Source organism: Bufo bufo, chromosome 6, assembly GCF_905171765.1.
Source record: "Bufo bufo chromosome 6, aBufBuf1.1, whole genome shotgun sequence".
Classification (NCBI taxonomy): domain Eukaryota; kingdom Metazoa; phylum Chordata; class Amphibia; order Anura; family Bufonidae; genus Bufo; species Bufo bufo.
In genome coordinates, this window is record NC_053394.1 from 327,543,517 (window position 1) to 327,566,080 (window position 22,564).

Genomic DNA, 22,564 nt, shown 5'->3' on the forward strand with positions numbered 1-22,564 from the left:
CCAAAAATATTTAAAAAGGTGTTACTACTAACATGAAATCACATAAAATATACAGTTTAAGGCCTCCTGCACACGACCGTTCCCCCCCCCTCCCGTTTACTACTCCATTCAAGTCAATGGGTCCGCAAAAAAAGTTTCCGTTCTGTTTTTTGCGGAACCATCTACTGAAAATGTTATGCCCAGCCCAATTTTATCTATGTAATTACTGTGCCATACGGAAAAACGGAACAGAAATGGAAACAAAAAACGGAACAACGGATCCGTGAAAAACGGACCGCAAAACACTAAAAAAGCCATAAGGTCGTGTGCAGGAGGCCTAAAGGGCTTGTCCAGCCTTTTCCAGGTCATCACTAGCTGATTGTGGGGGTCAGACATACTACACCCCCGCTGATGAGCTATTCATGTATAGTGTCAGTGCTGGAATCCAAGTGGAAAGGGCGTGGAAGTTGCAGAGAGAGCAGAGCCTCTAGGAGTAAAGGCAACGCCCCCGTTGCTCCTAGAGGCTCATTTGCATATATTAACACTTCATTTTTCTCAGCAATGCAGGCACATATGAACATGGGACCAACACAGATGTCTTCAGCTGCCAAGCGCACATGTAACAGCTCAGCCAGTGTCATAGGTACAAAACTGCTGACAGATGCCCTTTAACCACCTCCGGACCGCCTAACGCAGGATCGCGTTCCGGAGGTGGCAGCGCTGCGCACAGTCACGCATATACGCGTCATCTCGCGAGACGCGAGACTTCCTGTGAACGCGCGCACACAGGCGCGCGCGCTCACAGGAACGGAAGGTAAGAGAGTTGATCTCCAGCCTGCCAGCGGCGATCGTTCGCTGGCAGGCTGGAGATGTGTTTTTTTTAACCCCTAACATTTATATTAGACGCTGTTTTGATAACAGCGTCTAATATACCTGCTACCTGGTCCTCTGGTGGTCCCCTTTGTTTGGATCGACCACCAGAGGACACAGGTAGCTCAGTAAAGTAGCACCAAGCACCACTACACTACACTACACCCCCCCCCCCCGTCACTTATTAACCCCTTATTAGCCCCTGATCACCCCTAATCACCCCTGATCACCCCATATAGACTCCCTGAGCACCCCCCTGTCATTGATTACCCCCCTGTCATTGATCAACCCCCTGTAAAGCTCCATTCAGACGTCCGCATGATTTTTACGGATCCACTGATAGATGGATCGGATCCGCAAAACGCATCCGGACGTCTGAATGAAGCCTTACAGGGGCGTGATCAATGACTGTGGTGATCACCCCATATAGACTCCCTGATCACCCCCCTGTCATTGATTACCCCCCTGTCATTGATTACCCCCCTGTAAAGCTCCATTCAGACGTCCGCATGATTTTTACGGATCCACTGATAGATGGATCGGATCCGCAAAACGCATCCGGACGTCTGAATGAAGCCTTACAGGGGCATGATCAATGACTGTGGTGATCACCCCATATAGACTCCCTGATCACCCCCCTGTAAAGCTCCATTCAGATGTCCGCATGATTTTTACGGATGCACTGATACATGGATCGGATCCGCAAAACGCATCCGGTCGTCTGAATGAAGCCTTACAGGGGCATGATCAATGACTGTGGTGATCACCCCCCTGTCATTGATTACCCCCCTGTAAAGCTCCATTCAGATGTCCGCATGATTTTTACGGATGCACTGATAGATGGATCGGATCCGCAAAACGCATCCGGACGTCTGAATGAAGCCTTACAGGGGCATGATCAATGACTGTGGTGATCACCCCATATAGACTCCCTGATCACCCCCCTGTCATTGATTACCCCCCTGTCATTGATTACCCCCCTGTAAAGCTCCATTCAGACGTCCGCATGATTTTTACGGATCCACTGATAGATGGATCGGATCCGCAAAACGCATCCGGACGTCTGAATGAAGCCTTACAGGGGCATGATCAATGACTGTGGTGATCACCCCATATAGACTCCCTGATCACCCCCCTGTAAAGCTCCATTCAGATGTCCGCATGATTTTTACGGATGCACTGATACATGGATCGGATCCGCAAAACGCATCCGGTCGTCTGAATGAAGCCTTACAGGGGCATGATCAATGACTGTGGTGATCACCCCCCTGTCATTGATTACCCCCCTGTAAAGCTCCATTCAGATGTCCGCATGATTTTTACGGATGCACTGATAGATGGATCGGATCCGCAAAACGCATCCGGACGTCTGAATGAAGCCTTACAGGGGCATGATCAATGACTGTGGTGATCACCCCATATAGACTCCCTGATCACCCCCCTGTCATTGATTACCCCCCTGTCATTGATTACCCCCCTGTAAAGCTCCATTCAGACGTCCGCATGATTTTTACGGATCCACTGATAGATGGATCGGATCCGCAAAACGCATCCGGACGTCTGAATGAAGCCTTACAGGGGCATGATCAATGACTGTGGTGATCACCCCATATAGACTCCCTGATCACCCCCCTGTCATTGATTACCCCCCTGTAAAGCTCCATTCAGATGTCCGCATGATTTTTACGGATGCACTGATAGATGGATCGGATCCGCAAAACGCATCCGGACGTCTGAATGAAGCCTTACACGGGCGTGATCAATGACTGTGGTTATCACCCCATATAGACTCCCTGATCACCCCCCTGTCATTGATCACCCCCCTGTCATTGATCACCCCCCTGTCATTGATCACCCCCCCTGTCATTGATCACCCCCCCTGTCATTGATCACCCCCCTGTCATTGATCACCCCCCTGTCATTGATCACCCCTCTGTAAGGCTCCATTCAGATATTTTTTGGGCCCAAGTTAGCGGAATTTTTTTTTTTTTTTCTTACAAAGTCTCATATTCCACTAACTTGTGTCAAAAAATAAAATCTCACATGAACTCACCATACCCCTCACGGAATCCAAATGCGTAAAATTTTTTAGACATTTATATTCCAGACTTCTTCTCACGCTTTAGGGCCCCTAGAATGCCAGGGCAGTATAAATACCCCACATGTGACCCCATTTCGGAAAGAAGACACCCCCAGGTATTCCGTGAGGGGCATATTGAGTCCATGAAAGATTGAAATTTTTGTCCCAAGTTAGCGGAACGGGAGACTTTGTGAGAAAAAAATAAAAAATATCAATTTCCGCTAACTTGTGCCAAAAAAAAAAAATTTCTATGAACTCGCCATGCCCCTCATTGAATACCTTGGGGTGTCTTCTTTCCAAAATGGGGTCACATGTGGGGTATTTATACTGCCCTGGCATTCTAGGGGCCCCAAAGCGTGAGAAGAAGTCTGGTATCCAAATGTCTAAAAATGCCCTCCTAAAAGGAATTTGGGCACCTTTGCGCATCTAGGCTGCAAAAAAGTGTCACACATCTGGTATCGCCGTACTCAGGAGAAGTTGGGGAATGTGTTTTGGGGTGTCATTTTACATATACCCATGCTGGGTGAGAGAAATATCTTGGTCAAATGCCAACTTTGTATAAAAAAATGGGAAAAGTTGTCTTTTGCCAAGATATTTCTCTCACCCAGCATGGGTATATGTAAAATGACACCCCAAAACACATTCCCCAACGTCTCCTGAATACGGCGATACCACATGTGTGACACTTTTTTGCAGCCTAGGTGGGCAAAGGGGCCCATATTCCAAAGAGCACCTTTAGGATTTCACAGGTCATTTACCTACTTACCACACATTAGGGCCCCTGGAAAATGCCAGGGCAGTATAACTACCCCACAAGTGACCCCATTTTGGAAAGAAGACACCCCAAGGTATTCCGTGAGGGGCATGGCGAGTTCCTAGAATTTTTTATTTTTTGTCACAAGTTAGTGGAAAATGCTTATTTTTTTTTTTTTTTTTTTTCATACAAAGTCTCATATTCCACTAACTTGTGACAAAAAATAAAAAGTTCCATGAACTCACTATGCCCATCAGCGAATACCTTGGGGTCTCTTCTTTCCAAAATGGGGTCACTTGTGGGGTAGTTATACTGCCCTGGCATTCTAGGGGCCCAAATGTGTGGTAAGGAGTTTGAAATCAAATTCTGTAAAAAATGACCTGTGAAATCCGAAAGGTGCTCTTTGGAATATGGGCCCCTTTGCCCACCTAGGCTGCAAAAAAGTGTCACACATCTGGTATCTCCGTAATCGGGAGAAGTTGGGGAATGTGTTTTGGGGTGTCATTTTACATATACCCATGCTGGGTGAGAGAAATATCTTGGCAAAAGACAACTTTTCCCATTTTTTTATACAAAGTTGGCATTCGACCAAGATATTTATCTCACCCAGCATGGGTATATGTAAAAAGACACCCCAAAACACATTCCTCAACTTCTCCTGAGTACGGAGATACCAGATGTGTGACACTTTTTTGCAGCCTAGGTGGGCAAAGGGGCCCACATTCCAAAGAGCACCTTTCGGATTTCACAGGTCATTTACCTACTTACCACACATTTGGGCCCCTAGAATGCCAGGGCAGTATAACTACCCCACAAGTGACCCCATTTTGGAAAGAAGAGACCCCAAGGTATTCGCTGATGGGCATAGTGAGTTCATAGAACTTTTTATTTTTTGTCACAAGTTTGTGGAATATGAGACTTTGTATGAAAAAAATAAAAAAATAAAAAAATCATCATTTTCCACTAACTTGTGACAAAAAATAAAAAATTCTAGGAACTCGCCATGCCCCTCACGGAATACCTTGGGGTGTCTTCTTTCCAAAATGGGGTCACTTGTGGGGTAGTTATACTGCCCTGGTATTCTAGGGGCCCAAATGTGTGGTAAGGAGTTTGAAATCAAATTCAGGAAAAAATGAGGAGTGAAATCCGAAAGGTGCTCTTTGGAATATGGCCCCTTTGCCCACCTAGGCTGCAAAAAAGTGTCACACATCTGGTATCCCCGTACTCAGGAGAAGTTGAGGAATGTGTTTTGGGGTGTCTTTTTACATATACCCATGCTGGGTGAGATAAATATCTTGGTCAAATGACAACTTTGTATAAAAAAATGGGAAAAGTTGTCTTTTGCCAAGATATTTCTCTCACCCAGCATGGGTATATATAAAATGACACCCCAAAACACATTCCCCACCTTCTCCTGAGTACGGAGATACCAGATGTGTGACACTTTTTTGCAGCCTAGGTGGGCAAAGGGGCCCATATTCCAAAGAGCACCTTTCGGATTTCACAGGTCATTTTTTACTGAATTTGATTTCAAACTCCTTACCACACATTTGGGCCCCTAGAATGCCAGGGCAGTATAACTACCCCACAAGTGACCCCATTTTGGAAAGAAGAGACCCCAAGGTATTCGCTGATGGGCATAGTGAGTTCATAGAACTTTTTATTTTTTGTCACAAGTTAGTGGAATATGAGACTTTGTAAGAAAAAAAAAAAAAAAAAAAAAATCATAATTTTCCGCTAACTTGTGACAAAAAATAAAAAGTTCTATGAACTCACTATGCCCATCAGCGAATACCTTAGGGTGTGTACTTTCAGAAATGGGGTCATTTGTGGGGTGTTTGTACTGTCTGGGCATTGTAGAACCTCAGGAAACATGACAGGTGCTCAGAAAGTCAGAGCGGCTTCAAAAAGCGGAAATTCACATTTTTGTACCATAGTTTGTAAACGCTATAACTTTTACCCAAACCATTTTTTTTTTACCCAAACATTTTTTTTTTATCAAAGACATGTAGAACTATAAATTTAGAGCAAAATTTCTATATGGATCTCGTTTTTTTTGCAAAATTTTACAACTGAAAGTGAAAAATGTCATTTTTTTGCAAAAAAATCGTTAAATTTCGATTAATAACAAAAAAAGTAAAAATGTCAGCAGCAATGAAATACCACCAAATGAAAGCTCTATTAGTGAGAAGAAAAGGAGGTAAAATTCATTTGGGTGGTAAGTTGCATGACCGAGCAATAAACGGTGAAAGTAGTGTAGGTCAGAAGTGTAAAAAGTGGCCTGGTCTTTCAGGGTGTTTAAGCACTGGGGGCTGAGGTGGTTAAAGGCCACTCCCCCTCATGTTAATCAGGCCATGAGGGGGAGCTGGCGACGAGAGCGATGAGGCAGCAAAGCTTTGCATTGAGGGGCTAGGCATGCCTCAATCCTCCGAGCACCTCATTTTTCATAGGAATCCTGCACCACTTTGCGGCAATACCGGGCATTTAATTCACCCTGATCCTGGTTTAATGGAGTTGATCCTGGTGACAGATGCTTTTTAATTTTATTTATTTTTTTATGAACACAAAGCAAACTATTAGTAATTTCCAGTTTGGCAGCCCCCGTCCTAATAATATTTGTTTCATTTTGCGATTTTGTCATGTAATGATCCTGTGCAGAATTTTCTGGCATTTCTTCTCTTGGACGTCTCTATTGTAATGACAGAAAGGTTAAATGAATGCTGACTCGTCGGACCGGTTTTCCACAGCTTCTCTTTGCCGAGGAAGGGCCGGAATATCTGGTGAATGTGTCTACGACTCCTTCTAATAGTAGCTAATGTAATAATTGGACTGCCGGCAGGCACTTGTAGAGCCACTAGTCAACATTTCTGCTGGTTTTCCTGTACGTTGTCAGTCTCTCAGTGGCATAATCCTCACTTCTTTTATGGAAGGACTCGTTCACACAAACGTATTTTGCGTTACGTTTACGGGGCCGTTTTCTGGGTTCCGCATACGGTCCGTATACGGAACCATTCATTTCAATGGGTCCGCAAAAGATGCGGACAGCACCCTGTGTGCTCCGTTCCATGGCCCCGCAAAAATTATAGATCATGTCCTATTCTTGTCCATTTTGCGGACAAGAATAGGCATTTCTATAATGGGCCTCCTGTTCCGTTCCGCAAATTGCAGAGCGCAAAAAACGTCACGGTCGTGTGAACGAGCCCTAAATCTGCTTTCTCTGAAACCACCTTTCAGTTCCGAACAGTTTTTTTTATGTGATACAAGAGTCTTTACCACTGCTTCTGGTACCAAATATAAAATCTCATACATTGTACATGACATCTTAGCACACTGAGCATGGGAAAATCATTCCACTTTCCAATCCACCATTTTTTTAAAGGGAGTGTCACCAGTAAATAAACTAGGCACAATGCCTTGTAGGTGAAGCTCAGCAGAATGTAATGATACCTTTCACTTGGAGATCCGTGTACTTTTAATCCATATGCAAATAAGCAGTTAAGTGCACAGAAGGAGGGCCCAAGCCACTCTGTGCACTCTTGTTTCTTCTGTCAGCTCATCCCTCTCCTTTTTTGATTGGCAGGACCAGGTTCCTGCATGCTCATCTCATCTGGCCCAGTCAATAAGGAAGAGGGAGGCGCTGACAGAGAAAGCAGGAGGACACCATGTTCTAGAGCAGGGATGCCCAGTCTGCGGCCCTCCAGCTGTTGCAAAACTACAACTCCCAGCATTCCTAGACAGCCTACTGCTATCAGCCTGCAGCAGGGCATCGTGGGAGTTGTAGTTTTACAACACCTGGTTGAGCACCCCAGTTCTAGAGGACTTAAAGCTCACCTGTGCTTACCATGTGGGATGTTCACAATATTGAATCTTGAGACCCATGCATGCAAATTACCGTACAACTTGTAGTGGCCGTTCTCGGGTACACTTTAATAGGAGCATCAGCTGTAGAACCTGTGTACGGAGCTGTCGTGGTACTTTACTGCTGCTCACAGCTGATCTGTTGGGGTGCTGGTTGTCTGACCCCCACCAGTCTGATATTGATGGTCTATTCCAGGCATCCTCAAACTGCGGCCCTCCAGCTGTTGCAAAACTACAACTCCCAGCATGCCCGAACAGCCTACAGGTATCAGCCTACAGCAGGGCATTGTGGGAGTTGTAGTTTTAACAGTTTAGTTAAACATCCAGTTTAACATCTGGAGGGCCGCAGTTTGAGGATGCCTGGTCTATTCTATGCAGGGGCAGGCTTTACCTCCATGCAAACCATGAAAATGGTTGAGGGCACCAGAGATCAAGGTTTCCCCTGTTGGCCACGAGCAGTTGACTGTAAAAACCAAACTGGGGTAGACATGCTGCCTGCGCAGCTGGTTTAGCTTCACCATGGGGTGGGTAGAGCAGTAGCAGAAGTGCCCAACCTGTACAGTTAGGCTATGAGTAGGGCTTAACAGACTGATGTAGGTTGAGCTTAGGGTTGTGACAGGGGCAGAGCTTAGAGGTGCCACAGAGGGAGCCCAGGAATGCCAAATCTTCCCCTGATACTATGGATAGGTCTTAGAAAACATGTTTAATCAGTAATGTTTACGCCTCTGGGGTCATGCGCCAGTATATGGTACAGTTATGTCGGCCACTCCCATCACAATGAGACTGATTTTCACTGTCCCCTCATTGTTATCATGCCTCACCTTGCATTCATAAATAGTTTCCGTAAACCTCTGCAAATAGTCATTTTCTGCTCCCACCGTCCAAATACAAAAGCCGCGTTAGACTCGCTTTGTGGACATGAGTCATAGTAGGGGAATGTGCTGGGGAAGATAACCGAGCTGTTATCTTGTCATGTTGGAATGAGCAGCGTCAGGGGGCTGGTAAGGCTTTCTTCACACAGCAACATGAAGGAGTACTGTGGTGTATTCGTAAGCTTCTTTAGGATCAAGATGGCCAAAGATATGGCGAGAAGGAAATATTTTTCAGGTAAAACATAGAAACATAGCACAGTGTCCTGAGTCCTCTATGAGCCTACAGGGTTCTCCCCCCCCCCCCCCCAGCCCCCGCCCAACCCCACAGGACCTCTGGGGCGGCTGGGCGGCCGGCTTGGCTGTGGCACACTACACTTTGAGTCAGTTGATCTCTCATGCCAGAAATCTTGATGATTGCTGCATCCACGTGATGTGGAGGTGTTTCCATCAGATGATCATCAAGACCAAATGCATTTATACAGAGGGTGGGGCGGGCAGAGGTGTCTTGACAGTTAATAAGGTTGTCATGTTCCAAAACTACAACCTTTTGAGATTCACTCCTATTAACCTGGGCAAAAAACTGGAATAAAAGAACTTGTGGAAGTGATAATAGATCATATATTTGCTTGACTGAGTTATAATGGGGATTTTGTGGTCACATGATTGATGGACTCTTAGGGACTACATTTGTACTCGAATCGTATTATTATGTGGCTTATGTAAATCCTTACTGATACAGATACTTCTGCATTTGTGCATGTTTCCCAAAAAACCTGTGCCAGAAATATACAAAGTTCCTCTTCTGAAATGTAATTTAGTCTTATAATTGGATTCTGGGATAAGGGAACTTTCTTCTTTGTGCCTTGCTTCCTGTTCGAAACAGTATTTCTGCATTTTAAGGTGTCCGTTTACTGAACCAATTTGGTTTTCTATTAGCCTCCTATAGGAATTTGAGAGGATTCCAACATTTTCAGTTTCTTATATGTCATTCTTCTCTACATCTTCTGTGTTCCCATTTATAGGGAGGGTGACTGACTGTATTAAGGCTTATTCCCATCATAAAATGATATGGCATAACATTCTGATCGGTCTGGGTCTGTAGGAAAAAAGGGGCCTGCACGGTAGCAATCCCATCTATCCAAATAGAGCTGTGTGGTAGTGTGCTTCGTCGGTGTGTAGAAGCTGTGGCCCCACAGCTTTTCCAGCATCGTGGGGACTATAAATGATGAAATATGCTCCAATTCTGAAAACCCAAGGACTTTTTACAAATATATATTTGTGACTGCTTTATTTATCATGGTCTTCCTTCTTTTACAGATGGCTCAGTGTGTCACCAAGATCCAGCTGTCCATTTCTTGCTCAGATCTGTTGGATAAGGATATAGGATCCAAATCAGATCCACTATGTGTAGTCCTACAAAGCATTGGTGATGGAAAATGGTCAGAGGTACAATAAATGTTACATTTTTCATTAAAATATCTTCTGTTGAACATTCACCTGGTCCAGGACAGACTTAAAGTGTAACTCATGTTTTCATTAAAAAAAAATCAATTTTAGCATATGTTACTGCTGCAGCAGCATTATACATAAAGCAATCTTTTGTTTCTTCACATACCACTGTTTTCCTTGAGTTTTTCCCTTAGTTACGGCTGTTTAAATATTTACAATATGAGGATCTTCTCAAGATGGCTCCTCTGCCAGTTCTCTGAGGCCAAAACTGCTTTCCCTCACTTCCCATACACACTTGCTGTAGCCAGCAGCTCCCTGCCAGCCAATCAGATTGGATTACTAAAAGACACGCCTCCTCACTCTGAAGCCTAATGCAGGCATGCAGTGTGAAGGTCCGCCCTTCTGTCTTCCTAGCCGGAGACAGATGACCCATAGCAACGGTCTTTTACTGGAGCAGTGGAACGGGACAGAGGACATTAATGAAAGCTGTTATTATAAGGTAATTACAGATCTTTTGCTAATCATTGACAGACTGACTCGGGTATACATGCCTAGCTCTAATAAACTAGCAAATAAAATAAAAATATGACAGTTACACTTTAAAGATGTCTGTGAGATACTCTAAACTAGCGGGTATAATTGCACCCACTAAACTGACCCCTGAAGTCCTGTGGAGACTGAAAGCTAAAATATACTAGAGGGATCTCAACCAAATATGGCCATGGCATACATCATGTCAACAAAATGTGACTCCTGCAGCCAATTACTGGCCTTAGTGCTGCACCAAAGAGGCCAGAGATCGGCTGCAATGGTCACGTATTGACATAATTATGTTCCCAAGACAGATTTTAAAATGAGAGCATCTATGAGGTGGCTTAATAGCATAACCTTATTGTACCATTTAACCACATCTACTCGCTTATAACATTGGGAGGTGGGTTGCATTGGGGTTTGTGAACACATCAACACCCGCTATAGTAATAAGGGATTCCCAACTAGAATAACTTGTCATCATTTGTAGCTTTTACTACTGTACAGTCACTACTCCTTACTATGTATAGTTAGTGCTGCTCCCCTTAAAGGGATCTGCGATGAACAGCGCATTTAAAATGAAGTATTATTGCAATATACAGTACAGACCAAAAGTTTGGACACACCTTCTCATTCAAAGAGTTTTCTTTATTTTCATGACTATGAAGGCATCAAAACTATGAATTAACACATGTGGAATTATATACATAACAAACAAGTGTGAAACAACAGAAAATATGTCATATTCTAGGTTCTTCAAAGTAGCCACCTTTTGCTTTGATTACTGCTTTGCACTCTCTTGGCATTCTCTTGATGAGCTTCAAGAGGTAGTCCCCTGAAATGGTCTTCCAACAGTCTTGAAGGAGTTCCCAGAGATGCTTAGCACTTGTTGGCTTTTTTGCCTTCACTCTGCGGTCCAGCTCACCCCAAACCATCTCGATTGGGTTCAGGTCCGGTGACTGTGGAGGCCAGGTCATCTGGCGCAGCACCCCATCACTCTCCTTCATGGTCAAATAGCCCTTACTTTCAAAGTTTTTTTCCAATTTTTCGGCTGACTGACTGACCTTCATTTCTTAAAGTACTGATGGCCACTTGTTTTTCTTTACTTAGCTGCTTTTTTCTTGCCATAATACAAATTCTAAGGTCCCTTTCACACGAGCGAGTATTCCGCGCGGATGCGATGCGGGAGGTGAACGCATTGCACCCGCACTGAATACTGACCCATTCATTTCTATGGGGCTGTTCACATGAGCGGTGATTTTCACGCATCACTTGTGCGTTGCGTGAAAATCGCAGCATGCTCCTCTTTGTGCGTTTTTCACGCAACGCAGGCCCCATAGAAGTGAATGGGGTTGCGTGAAAATCGCAAGCATCCGCAAGCAAGTGCGGATGCGGTGCGATTTTCACGCACGGTTGCTAGGAGACGATCGGGATGGAGACCCGATCATTATTATTTTCCCTTATAACATGGTTATAAGGGAAAATAATATCATTCTGAATACAGAATGCATAGTAAAACAGCGCTGGAGGGGTTAAAAAATAAATAATAATTTAACTCACCTTAATCCACTTGATCACGGAGCCCGGCATCTGCTTCTGTCTCCTTTGATGACGTCACTCCAGTCATCACATGGTACGTCACATGATCTTTTACCATGGTGATGGATCATGTGATGACCGGAGTGACGTCATCAAAGGTCCTGGAATGAATGCTCAGCACAGAAGGAGACAGACGAGATGCCGGCAGCGCCAGCAAGTGGATTAAGGTGAGTTAATTTATTCAGAATGCTATTATTTTCCCTTATAACCATGTTATAAGGGAAAATAATTCAATCTACAGAACACCGATCCCAAGCCCGAACTTCTGTGAAGAAGTTCGGGTTTGGGTACCAAACACGCGCGATTTTTCTCACTCAAGTGCAAAACGCATTACAATGTTTTGCACTCGTGCGGAAAAATCGCGGGTGTTCCCGCAACGCACCCGCACATTTTCCCGCAACGCCCGTGTGAAAGAGGCCTAACAGTCTATTCAGTAGGACTATCAGCTGTGTATCCACCTGACTTCTCCTCAACGCAACTGATGGTCCCAACCCCATTTATAAGGCAAGAAATCCCACTTATTAAACCTGACAGGGCACACCTGTGAAGTGAAAACCATTTCAGGGGACTACCTCTTGAAGCTCATCAAGAGAATGCCAAGAGTGTGCAAAGCAGTAATCAAAGCAAAAGGTGGCTACTTTGAAGAACCTAGAATATGACATATTTTCAGTTGTTTCACACTTGTTTGTTATGTATATAATTCCACATGTGTTAATTCATAGTTTTGATGCCTTCAGTGTGAATCTACAATTTTTATAGTCATGAAAATAAAGAAAACTCTTTGAATGAGAAGGTGTGTCCAAACTTTTGGACTGTTCTGTACATGTAATACACTTTATGTGCATTACATTAACCTCTCTGGTAGCGCCCCCTGCTGTTTATCATTCTCATTTACCATTCCCTGCATTCAAAGGTGGACTTACATGCTCGGTAGCTTCCCTTCCCCTCTTCTCAGTGCTGGTGATCTCATAGAGAAGGAGGTGAAGTGAGCCAGACACCTTTCATTGATTCGTCCTTGCTTTCATAGAAGTACTGTATATAGTGAAAGATCTGTTGGCGCCTAATGTGTTAAATTTATTAAGAGGTACAGGTGTGGTATCTTTCTGCAGCCTGTGCCAGAAATTCAAATCCACATCATGTTATGTCTATGGGAGTGTCAAAGCGGCAATAGTGGCACATATAGGGAATGTCTGTGTAACTAGCTGATGGGAGGATCTGTAAACTAGCTGGGTGGTGTTAGGGGCAGTGCTGGAGCTGTGGAAGAGAAAGAACTGCATCATGGGTTTGGTTGGGTAGAGCAACAGGAAGTGCTGAATACAAGATGGAAACAAACCAGAGGGATTGGTTTACATGGTAAAAAAAAAGGATGGGGAGGATGTATATGAGCATTCCTGTTAAATACCACATTAATCCTGGAAAATCTATTTCTAACAAAGCTAGGACCAGCCCTGTACCTCACATGGATCCAGAGATCTCCCCATTCATTGCTCTGCTAGATTTATATCAAGCTGACGGCTGAAGGGGAGTGTCTTTTCTGCTGCAGCTAAGGGGGCGTGTCTCAGCTCTGCCTATCACAGCTAAGGGTGCGTGTCTCAGCTCTGCCTATCACAGCTCAGGAGGCAGTTGAAGGATGAAACGGAGCATGTGCGGGTCAAAGAAATTAGAAACAAAACAATCAGCAGGTGGCGCTGTACAGATGCATTATATTGAATAACTCAGTGGTTATGCTAAATTTTTAAATGCCTGAAATTTCAAAATAATTCAGATCCAGGTGCTGGTTTGAAAACTGTTGAATATTTTTCGTGGGACAACCCCTTGAAAGATGCCATTTACATTTCGCATACACTGTAAAATGACGTCTTTTAAGTTTTGGATAAAATAAACTAAAGCTGATGCATTACAGGAATCTTGCACCAGGTTACAATCTGAGTCCATCCTCTTGTCTGGGTTAAAATGAATATAATGTTCTTTATTCTTCTCGCTCTAGTTGGCTCGAACAGAGAGGGTCAAGAACTGTCAGAGCCCAGAGTTCTCCACAAAGCCAGTCATTGATTACTACTTTGAGAAAGTGCAGAACATAAAGTTTGGCGTTTACGACATTGACAACAAGTCTGTGGATCTGAATGATGATGACTATCTTGGAGGGTACGAGTGTACTGTTGGTCAGGTATGCAGTGCTGGGTTAACCTGCAATCTTAAGACATAGTCTGTAGATCGCTTAATTTTTTTGTTTGGTTTTAGGGAAATGATACATAATATATAGCTATTGGGGAACTGCAGACTTTTCCTTATATAATAATATACATAATGTACCCCTTTAATTGAGGGGATCAGGTTTGAGGTACATGCATGCTATAGCTCTATACCTTAAGATGTATGTGTTTTGTTCACACACCTGTCTGTGTAAATTTATGTTGACTTTTATATGTGGACACGGTGCATGTAAGAAATGGATTTGCTACAGAAGATATATTACAATATACGTACCTTCAGTACTCTTTTCAGTCACATCTATTCATGTCATATATCTTCGTCTAAATGTGAAGAATAATAATGGTGGTTAGAGTGAGTGAATATTGGGCATACAAGAAACCTGTTTTTGTGATATGCTTTTAGATTGTGTCCAATCGGAAATTGAAGGGATCGCTGGCGCTGAAGAAGGGAAAGCCTGCGGGGAAGGGAACAATAACGGTAAGTTTAGACTTTTCTACTGAAAATGTGTATTAGTCTATGCCGACACAGATAATGGATGGTGAGCTGAGTATTTAGTGTGCTTTGATGGCAGCTCTCATATACTTTTTCTGGCTGATATCCCAGTGTTTTTCATCATGTAGGGGTCATCAAACTGTTATCTTAGCTCTCGTGTATGTCTTCTGGCAACTTGATAGGAGCACTGAAGTTAAACAGTAAAAAAAAATATAGCTATCAGTAGCAATAGTCAAAAATATAAATAGCTGTAAAAGAAGTTTTTTTTTCTCCCCATCATCCTTTAACCCCTTCTTAACATCTGCCACCAAGAGCTTACCACATTCACCTTCACTGCATTGGGGACAAACGATTGCTACAGCCATTTCTTCCCTATACAGATTCATTGGGGGGGGGGGGGGGGATTTATAATGAGGGGAAAACTTGAAGTCAGTTTTTCTTGAGTCTGCGTTGGGGTACTATATGCCACAATTTATCAAATGTCTCTTTACTTGATAAATTTGTCTTATCCTTAAACCTAACACCTTTTGTCTAGAGAAGCTACTCCAGATTTCCTACTCCACTCCACCCAAATCTGGAGTGAAACTCATTAATAGGGATAAGCATAAAACTTTGCTTCAATACTGTACGGAGCGAACGCTCCGTACAGTATTAGAATGTATTGGCTCCGATGAGCCAAAGGTTTTACTTCGTGAAGTCTTGCGAGACTTTGCATAATAACTTCAGAAATTGATTTACACTGTAAAAAAACATTTCCTGAACTCTGGTTCAGTTCCAAGTGGTACACTACTTGCCTGCAGGCCGCCCCTGTAATGTGCCACAGCAAAGCCGGCCGCCCACAGTACGAGCACAGCACAGTATTAAAAAAGTTCATATATGGGTATTCATATATTGGCTGCACCTTCCCCCCCCCCGGGCATAAGTATTCAGTATATCTGTATACAGTTATAGCCTTATAGGGGTTAGATAACCCCTTTGACCCTTAAGATACCGGAGGTTTTTTCTTTTTTTTCATTTTTCTTCCCCATCTTCCTTGAGCCATAACTTTTTTATTTTTCAGTTCACATAGCTGTATGAGGGCTTATTTTTTGCAGGACACGTTGTACTTTAATATGGCATACAATGTAGTGGGAAGCGGGCAAAAAATTCCAAATGGGGTGGAATTGGCAAATGGTGGTGTGGCAGGGGAGGAGCTAGGGCAGGAGGTGGGATGGGCCTGGGGTGGGTAGTGGGCAGAATTAGGGGGCCCAATTCAGATTCTTGCTATGGGGCCTAATGATTTCTATGTACATCCCTGATCAAAGGTCTAATGTTGGATAAATTTGGCTTGTCCTTAAACCTAACACTTCTGTCTACAGAAGCTACTCCAGTTTTCCTACTCCACCCACCTCCTGGAGTGAGATTGCGACTTTTTAAGTTTTTAAGTCGCAATGATAAATCTGGAGTGAAACTCATTAACCTATCCAAACACACCCACTTTTCCACCCATATTACAAAACTAGAGTGAGTGGTGTAAAAATGCAAAAAGTTGCAAAAATTTAGCGCAAGCAACTTTTGGGTGCCAGAATTTGGGAGTGAAGGTATGATAAATCAGGGCCAATGACTCTGGTGGTCAGTATCAACAATGCTTACACCTGATGAATGAACATTTTACTTGTTAATTGGGTAATCGGCGGCACCATTACACAGGGAAATTATCTAATAATGTGTCTGCTAAATTTGTAAAGAAGTTTGAGAAGATAGAGTAGTTCTGCTTGAAAATTCCATCCCAGCAAAAAGTATTTTTAATTATGTTTATTGTACCAAGAGGTTTGAAACTTGACTTGAGTTCTTGATAGTTTAGTTAATATAAAAAATACATGCTGTTATGGAAATATCACCCAGGTTTTTTATGATTTATATTTTCCCCTTTTCTACTAGATCGTTGCTGAAGAAATCAAGGACACTCGAGTTGTAAATCTTGAAGTGGAAGCAAGGAATCTAGATAAAAAGGTAACTGCCTATTGTTCAGCCAAGATGAATAAGAAGTTGGGTTGCAGCAGATATTCCTACTGACTCCAATGTACAGTCGTGGCCAAAAGTTTTGAGAAAGACACAAATATTAGTTTCCACAAAGTTTGCTGCTAAACTGCTTTTAGATCTTTGTTTCAGTTGTTTCTGTGATGTAGTGAAATATAATTACACGCACTTCATACGTTTCAAAGGCTTTTATCGACAATTACATGACATTTATGTAAAGAGTCAGTATTTGCAGTGTTGGCCCTTCTTTTTCAGGACCTCTGCAATTCGACTGGGCATGCTCTCAATCAACTTCTGGGCCAATTCCTGACTGATAGCAACCCATTCTTTCATAATCACTTCTTGGAGTTTGTCAGAATTAGTGGGTTTTTGTTTGTCCACCCGCCTCTTGAGGATTGACCACAAGTTCTCAATGGGATTAAGATCTGGGGAGTTTCCAGGCCATGCACCCAAAATGTCAACGTTTTGGTCCCCGAGCCACTTAGTTATCACTTTTGCCTTATGGCACGGTGCTCCATCGTGCTGGAAAATGCATTGTTCTTCCCCAAACTGTTGTTGGATTGTTGGAAGAAGTTGCTGTTGGAGGGTGTTTTGGTACCATTCTTTATTCATGGCTGTGTTTTTGGGCAAAATTGTGAGTGAGCCCACTCCCTTGGATGAGAAGCAACCCCACACATGAATGGTCTCAGGATGCTTTACTGTTGGCATGACACAGGACTGATGGTAGTGCTCACCTTTTCTTCTCCGGACAAGCCTTTTCCAGATGCCCCAAACAATCGGAAAGAGGCTTCATCGGAGAATATGACTTTGCCCCAGTCCTCAGCAGTCCATTCACCAAACTTTCTGCAGAAGATCAATCTGTCCCTGATGTTTTTTTGGAGAGAAGTGGCTTCTTTGCTGCCCTTCTTGACACCAGGCCATCTTCCAAAAGTCTTCGCCTCACTGTGCGTGCAGATGCGCTCACACCTGCCTGCTGCCATTCCTGAGCAAGCTCTGCACTGGTGGCACTCCGATCCCGCAGCTGAATCCTCTTTAGGAGACGATCCTGGCGCTTGCTAGACTATCTTGGACGCCCTAAAGCCTTCTTAACAAGAATTGAACCTCTTTCCTTGAAGTTCTTGATGATCCTATAAATTGTTGATTGAGGTGCAATCTTAGTAGCCACAATATCCTTGCCTGTGAAGCCATTTTTATGCAACGCAATGATGGCTGCACGCGTTTCTTTGCAGGTCACCATGGTTAACAATGGAAGAACAATGATTTCAAGCATCATCCTCCTTTTAACATGTCAAGTCTGCCATTTTAACCCAATCAGCCTGACATAATGATCTCCAGCCTTGTGCTCGTCAACATTCTCACCTGAGTTAACAAGACGATTACTGAAATGTTCTCAGCAGGTCCTTTAATGACAGCAATGAAATGCAGTGGAAAGTTTTTTTTGTGATTAAGTTAATTTTCATGGCAAAGAAGGACTATGCAATTTATCTGATCACTCTTCATAACATTCTAGAGTATATGCAAATTGCTATTATAAAAACTTAAGCAGCAACTTTTCCAATTTCCAATATTTATGTAATTCTCAAAACTTTTGGCCACGACTGTAGTATAAGGTGACTACTGTAAGTGGCACAATCACTAGCAGTAAGATAGGAGCTTAAGACCTCATGCACACAAACATATTTTGTTTACATGTCAATTTTTTTGCGGATAAAATGTGGACCCATTCATTTTAGTGGGTACGCAAAAATTGCGGACAGCACACCATGTGCTGTCTGCATACGTATGTCTGTTCTGTAGCCCCACAAAAAAGATAGAACATGTCCTATTTGTCTCCGTTTGGCGGACAAGGATAGGCATTGTTACAATGGATCTGCAAAAAAAAACCTGATGAAATATGGATGCCAAACCGACGCCATCCGTATTTTTTGCGGATCCTAAGTCATTGTGTCTTCTAAATCATGTTTTTTTTTAGTTATATGCTTTTTAAAAATGTATTTCTTTTAGTTTTCATAGGTGTATTTTAATGGATTATTAATTGGTAAATTGATATGCAATTTACTGTGAGCCTGCCATTATTGTTTATTAGGGTCATGTGAATGTAGCCTAACATACAGAGATGCTTGCACGTTGTCACTTATTGTTTAAATAAATTTCCTACAAATACTCAGTTCTTCCTCAGCTAAACTATATATTATTCAATACTACAAGCAAATATGGGAAACTTCGTAATATATCTTATTACAGGCAAATGCCTATTTTTCCACTTATCAGACTCCTCTCCTGCCTGCTTCCTACTTTGCTCACTCACAATTCACTAATACAATTTGTATGCAGGAGTCTGTATACTTAGAGATTAACTCACAGCTGCTGCCCATAGAAGTCTATGCAGAGGGGGGAACGAGTGAGTAGGGAGCAGCTACAGATGCTGTTGCTGCTTCTACTTCAACTTACCCCAGGCCTGGATTCAAATCTATACTACTTGGTACTGCTGTATCATGTCCTCCACGTTGCTGTTTCTTATGAGGGTATGGTACAGAGAGATAAGGGAGCAGGATCTCCTTCCCTCTGTGGGCTGTGTATGGGAGGCATCGTAGAAGCTAGTCTCCACCCATTATCTCAGGGAAAACTGATAATTGGATATAGAGCAGAGGGGTAAACTGCTTGAATGCAAGATATAAGTCATATAATGGCCAAAAAGAGTTTTGCTCCTCTTGTACACACACAATGGCTTTAAGTCCTGTTTGCACAGAAAGATTTCTCAAATGTCGATCTATTAAGTATTTGATAGACATTTGCTGAATATGCTTTTATTGGGCGAAGCTTCACCATTATCACAATTATTTCCCAGTGACAGCTTTCCTAGAGTTGGATAATTGTCCAGTGTGCCTTACAGATATGCATAGCTTAATTTCCTAGTGGTCATAAGTAGTGTTGATCGAGCACCAAAGTGCTCTGGTGCTCGAGTAGAACACTTTGGGATGCTCTTGTGCTCTACAGAGCACAATGGAAGTCGATGAGAGAACCAGAGCATTAAACCTGGCACCCCCTGCTCTGTAGAGGGGAGGGTGTCTGGTTCACAGGAAAAGGTCAGAAATTGATGGAAACACCACTGAAATAGTTCGGGAACAGCATGGGGAGGATGTCTGGATGCATCTTGGACTCCCAGGTCGCTGATAGGGAATGATGTTCTCCGAGTAGTACGCCACTTTTACAGTCTGACAATAATGCGCACAAAACCGAAGATAAAAACGATTTTAGAGGAAAAATTGTTAAAAAACATTCTCTCTGTATATTTACTTTTATATAAAGTGCAAGTGCTGCCAAAAATTACAAGGAAGAGGCACTCCGATACAACCTGTATATCACATAAAGGAGGGCCTCCTTCACATTGTGGTACAATTGTTCAGGTAGTGGGACTCCTACACTCATAAAGCCTATGCACTAAGTGAAAGGGCTGCCAAAAATTACAAGGAATCGGCACTCCAATACACCCTTTATTACACATAAAGGAGGGCATCATACACACCCTTGGAAAATTATGATTGATGGCCTGCTGGTGACCCTCAAAAATATTAGGAGCAAGGGCCTGCTGCTCATCTGACCCTCTAAAACATTAGGGGAGAGGGCCTGCTGCTGATCTGACCCTCTAAAACATTAGGAGCAAGGGCAGCCTAATAAGCATGTTGATAATGATGGAGGAGGACGAGAAAAAGAAGATTGAACCATATACCCTTTTTTGTGGTGGAAGGAGTGCATCGGAATACAGTGTATTCAATACACCATAAAAGCCACATTTAGAATGCCTTTATGTTCAGCCGCTTTCCTCTGGTGGAGTAGAGAAGTCAGGGGCAATCCAGGCCTTGTTCATTTTGATAAGAGTCAACCTGTCAGCATTTTCAGTTTCGACAGATGGATGCGCTTATCAGTTATCATGCCCCCAGCAGCACTAAATGCCCGCTTTGACAAAACGCTGGCGGCAGGGCAGGCCAGCACCTCCAAGGCGTAGAGTGCCAGTTTGTGCCACGTGTCCAGCTTGGACACCCAATAGTTGTAAGGCACAGAGGGATCACTGAGGATGCTGACACGGTTTGCTACATACTCCTTCACCAGCTTCCAAAACTTTTCCCTCCTTGTGACACTAGGCCGCACATCGGGGTGAGGGTTCTGGCGGGGTGTCATGAAACTGTCCCAGGCCTTGGAGAGTGATGCCCTGCCTCTGTTGGAACTGCTATGTGTTCCCCTCGTCTCCCCTCCTCAGTTGCCCAAGGAACTACGTACTCTGCCGCCAGCGTTGTCAGCTGGAAATTTCTGGAGCAATTTATCCCCAAGGACCTTCTGGGATTGCACCATTTTGCTAGTCCTCTCCGCCACAGGAATGAGAGATGAGATGTTCTCTCGGTAGCGGGGGTTGAGAAGGGTAAACAACCAGTAATCGGTTTTGGCCAAAATGCGTATAAAGCGAGGGTCACGGGAAAGGCAGCATAACATAAAGTCAGCCATGTGTGCCAGAGTCCCAACAGACAAGACTTCGCTGTCCTCATCAGGAGGATGACTCTCAATCTCCTCATCCTCTTCCTCCTCTTCTACCTATCCACGCTGAACAGGTGGAATAAACCTGCTATGGGTACTACCCTCTGTAGCGGAGGCAACCGTCTCCTGCTCCTCCTCCTTATCATCATCCAATTCGTGCTGAGAAGACGAACTGAGGGTTGTCTGGCTATCACCCGGTTTACTGTATTCCCCCATTTCCACCTCTTCCACATGCAAAGCGTCCGCCTTCATTGTGAGCAGCGAGCGTTTCAGTAGACACACAAGTGGGATGGTTACGCTGATAATAGTGGCATTGCCGCTCACCATGTGTTGATTCCTCAAAGTTGCGTAAAACCTCACTCGTCGCTTGTGAAGAGCGGAAGCTGACTGGAAAGGTGACAACCATGTTGCAGCTGGTATTCCACTACTGCCCTCACAAAGCCTGGCCAACATGTGGAACTTGGAGTTCCAGCGCGTGCTCACGTCACACAACAGTCGGTGTGCTGGCAATTGCAAGCACTGCTGCAGCATTGCCAGACCAGCAGCAGCTGTAGATGACTTTCGGAAATGGGCACACACGCGGCGCCCCTTTACCAGTAGCTCCGGCAAATTGGCGTCGATTTTGAGAAACCGCTGAACCACTAAGTTGAACACGTGGGCTAGGCATGGTATGTGTGTGAGCTTGCCGAGCTCCAAAGCTTCCACCAAGTTACGGCCATTATCAGACATAACCATGCCTGGTTGTAGGTTGAGTGGCGAGAGCCACAGCTCAGTCTGGTCCCTTATACCCTGCCACAGCTCTGCGGCGGTGTGCTGTTTGTCACCTAAGCAAATTAGTTTCAGTACAGCCTGTTGCTGTGGAAGGGGGGGTTTGCAGCCACTAATGTAGGTGGTGGCGGAAATCCTGATGGAAGTATGACCCGCTATCCTTGGTGTCGGTAGCACCTGTGCCCATCCCAGGGTATGACTCGCTCCCGGCCTCCACAACGTTCAGCCAGAGTGCTGTCAGGGAAATGTAGAGTCCCTGGCCAAAAGCACTTGTCCATGTGTCAGTTGTTAAGTGGACCTTCCCAATAACTACATTGGTCAGGGCACGGGTGATGTAACAGGGCACATGCTGGTGTAAGGCGGGGACGGCACACCGGGAAAAAGTGGGGACTGAGTAATGAGGAACGGCTGCAGCCATCAGGCTGCGGAAAGCCTCAGTGTCCACAAGCCTAAATGGCAACATTTTCAGGGCCAGCAATTTGGAATGGTGCACATTTAGTGCTAGGGCCTGTGGGTGGGTGGTCGGGTATTTGCGCTTTCGTTTAAAGG

At 44.0% G+C, this 22,564-nt stretch overlaps 1 protein-coding gene across 4 annotated transcripts in view; it reads left to right on the top strand.

Moving 5' to 3' along the window:
• CPNE1 (copine 1) overlaps window positions 1-22,564 on the top strand; it is a 138,213-nt gene that overhangs the window by 87,799 nt on the left and 27,850 nt on the right. For all 4 annotated transcript variants that reach the window (XM_040434800.1, XM_040434799.1, XM_040434801.1 and 1 more), the window contains 4 exons: window positions 9,731-9,859; window positions 13,980-14,159; window positions 14,609-14,683; window positions 16,619-16,690. In XM_040434800.1, the coding sequence (XP_040290734.1) occupies window positions 9,731-9,859; window positions 13,980-14,159; window positions 14,609-14,683; window positions 16,619-16,690 (456 nt within the window). The remainder of the gene's footprint in view (window positions 1-9,730; window positions 9,860-13,979; window positions 14,160-14,608; window positions 14,684-16,618; window positions 16,691-22,564) is intronic.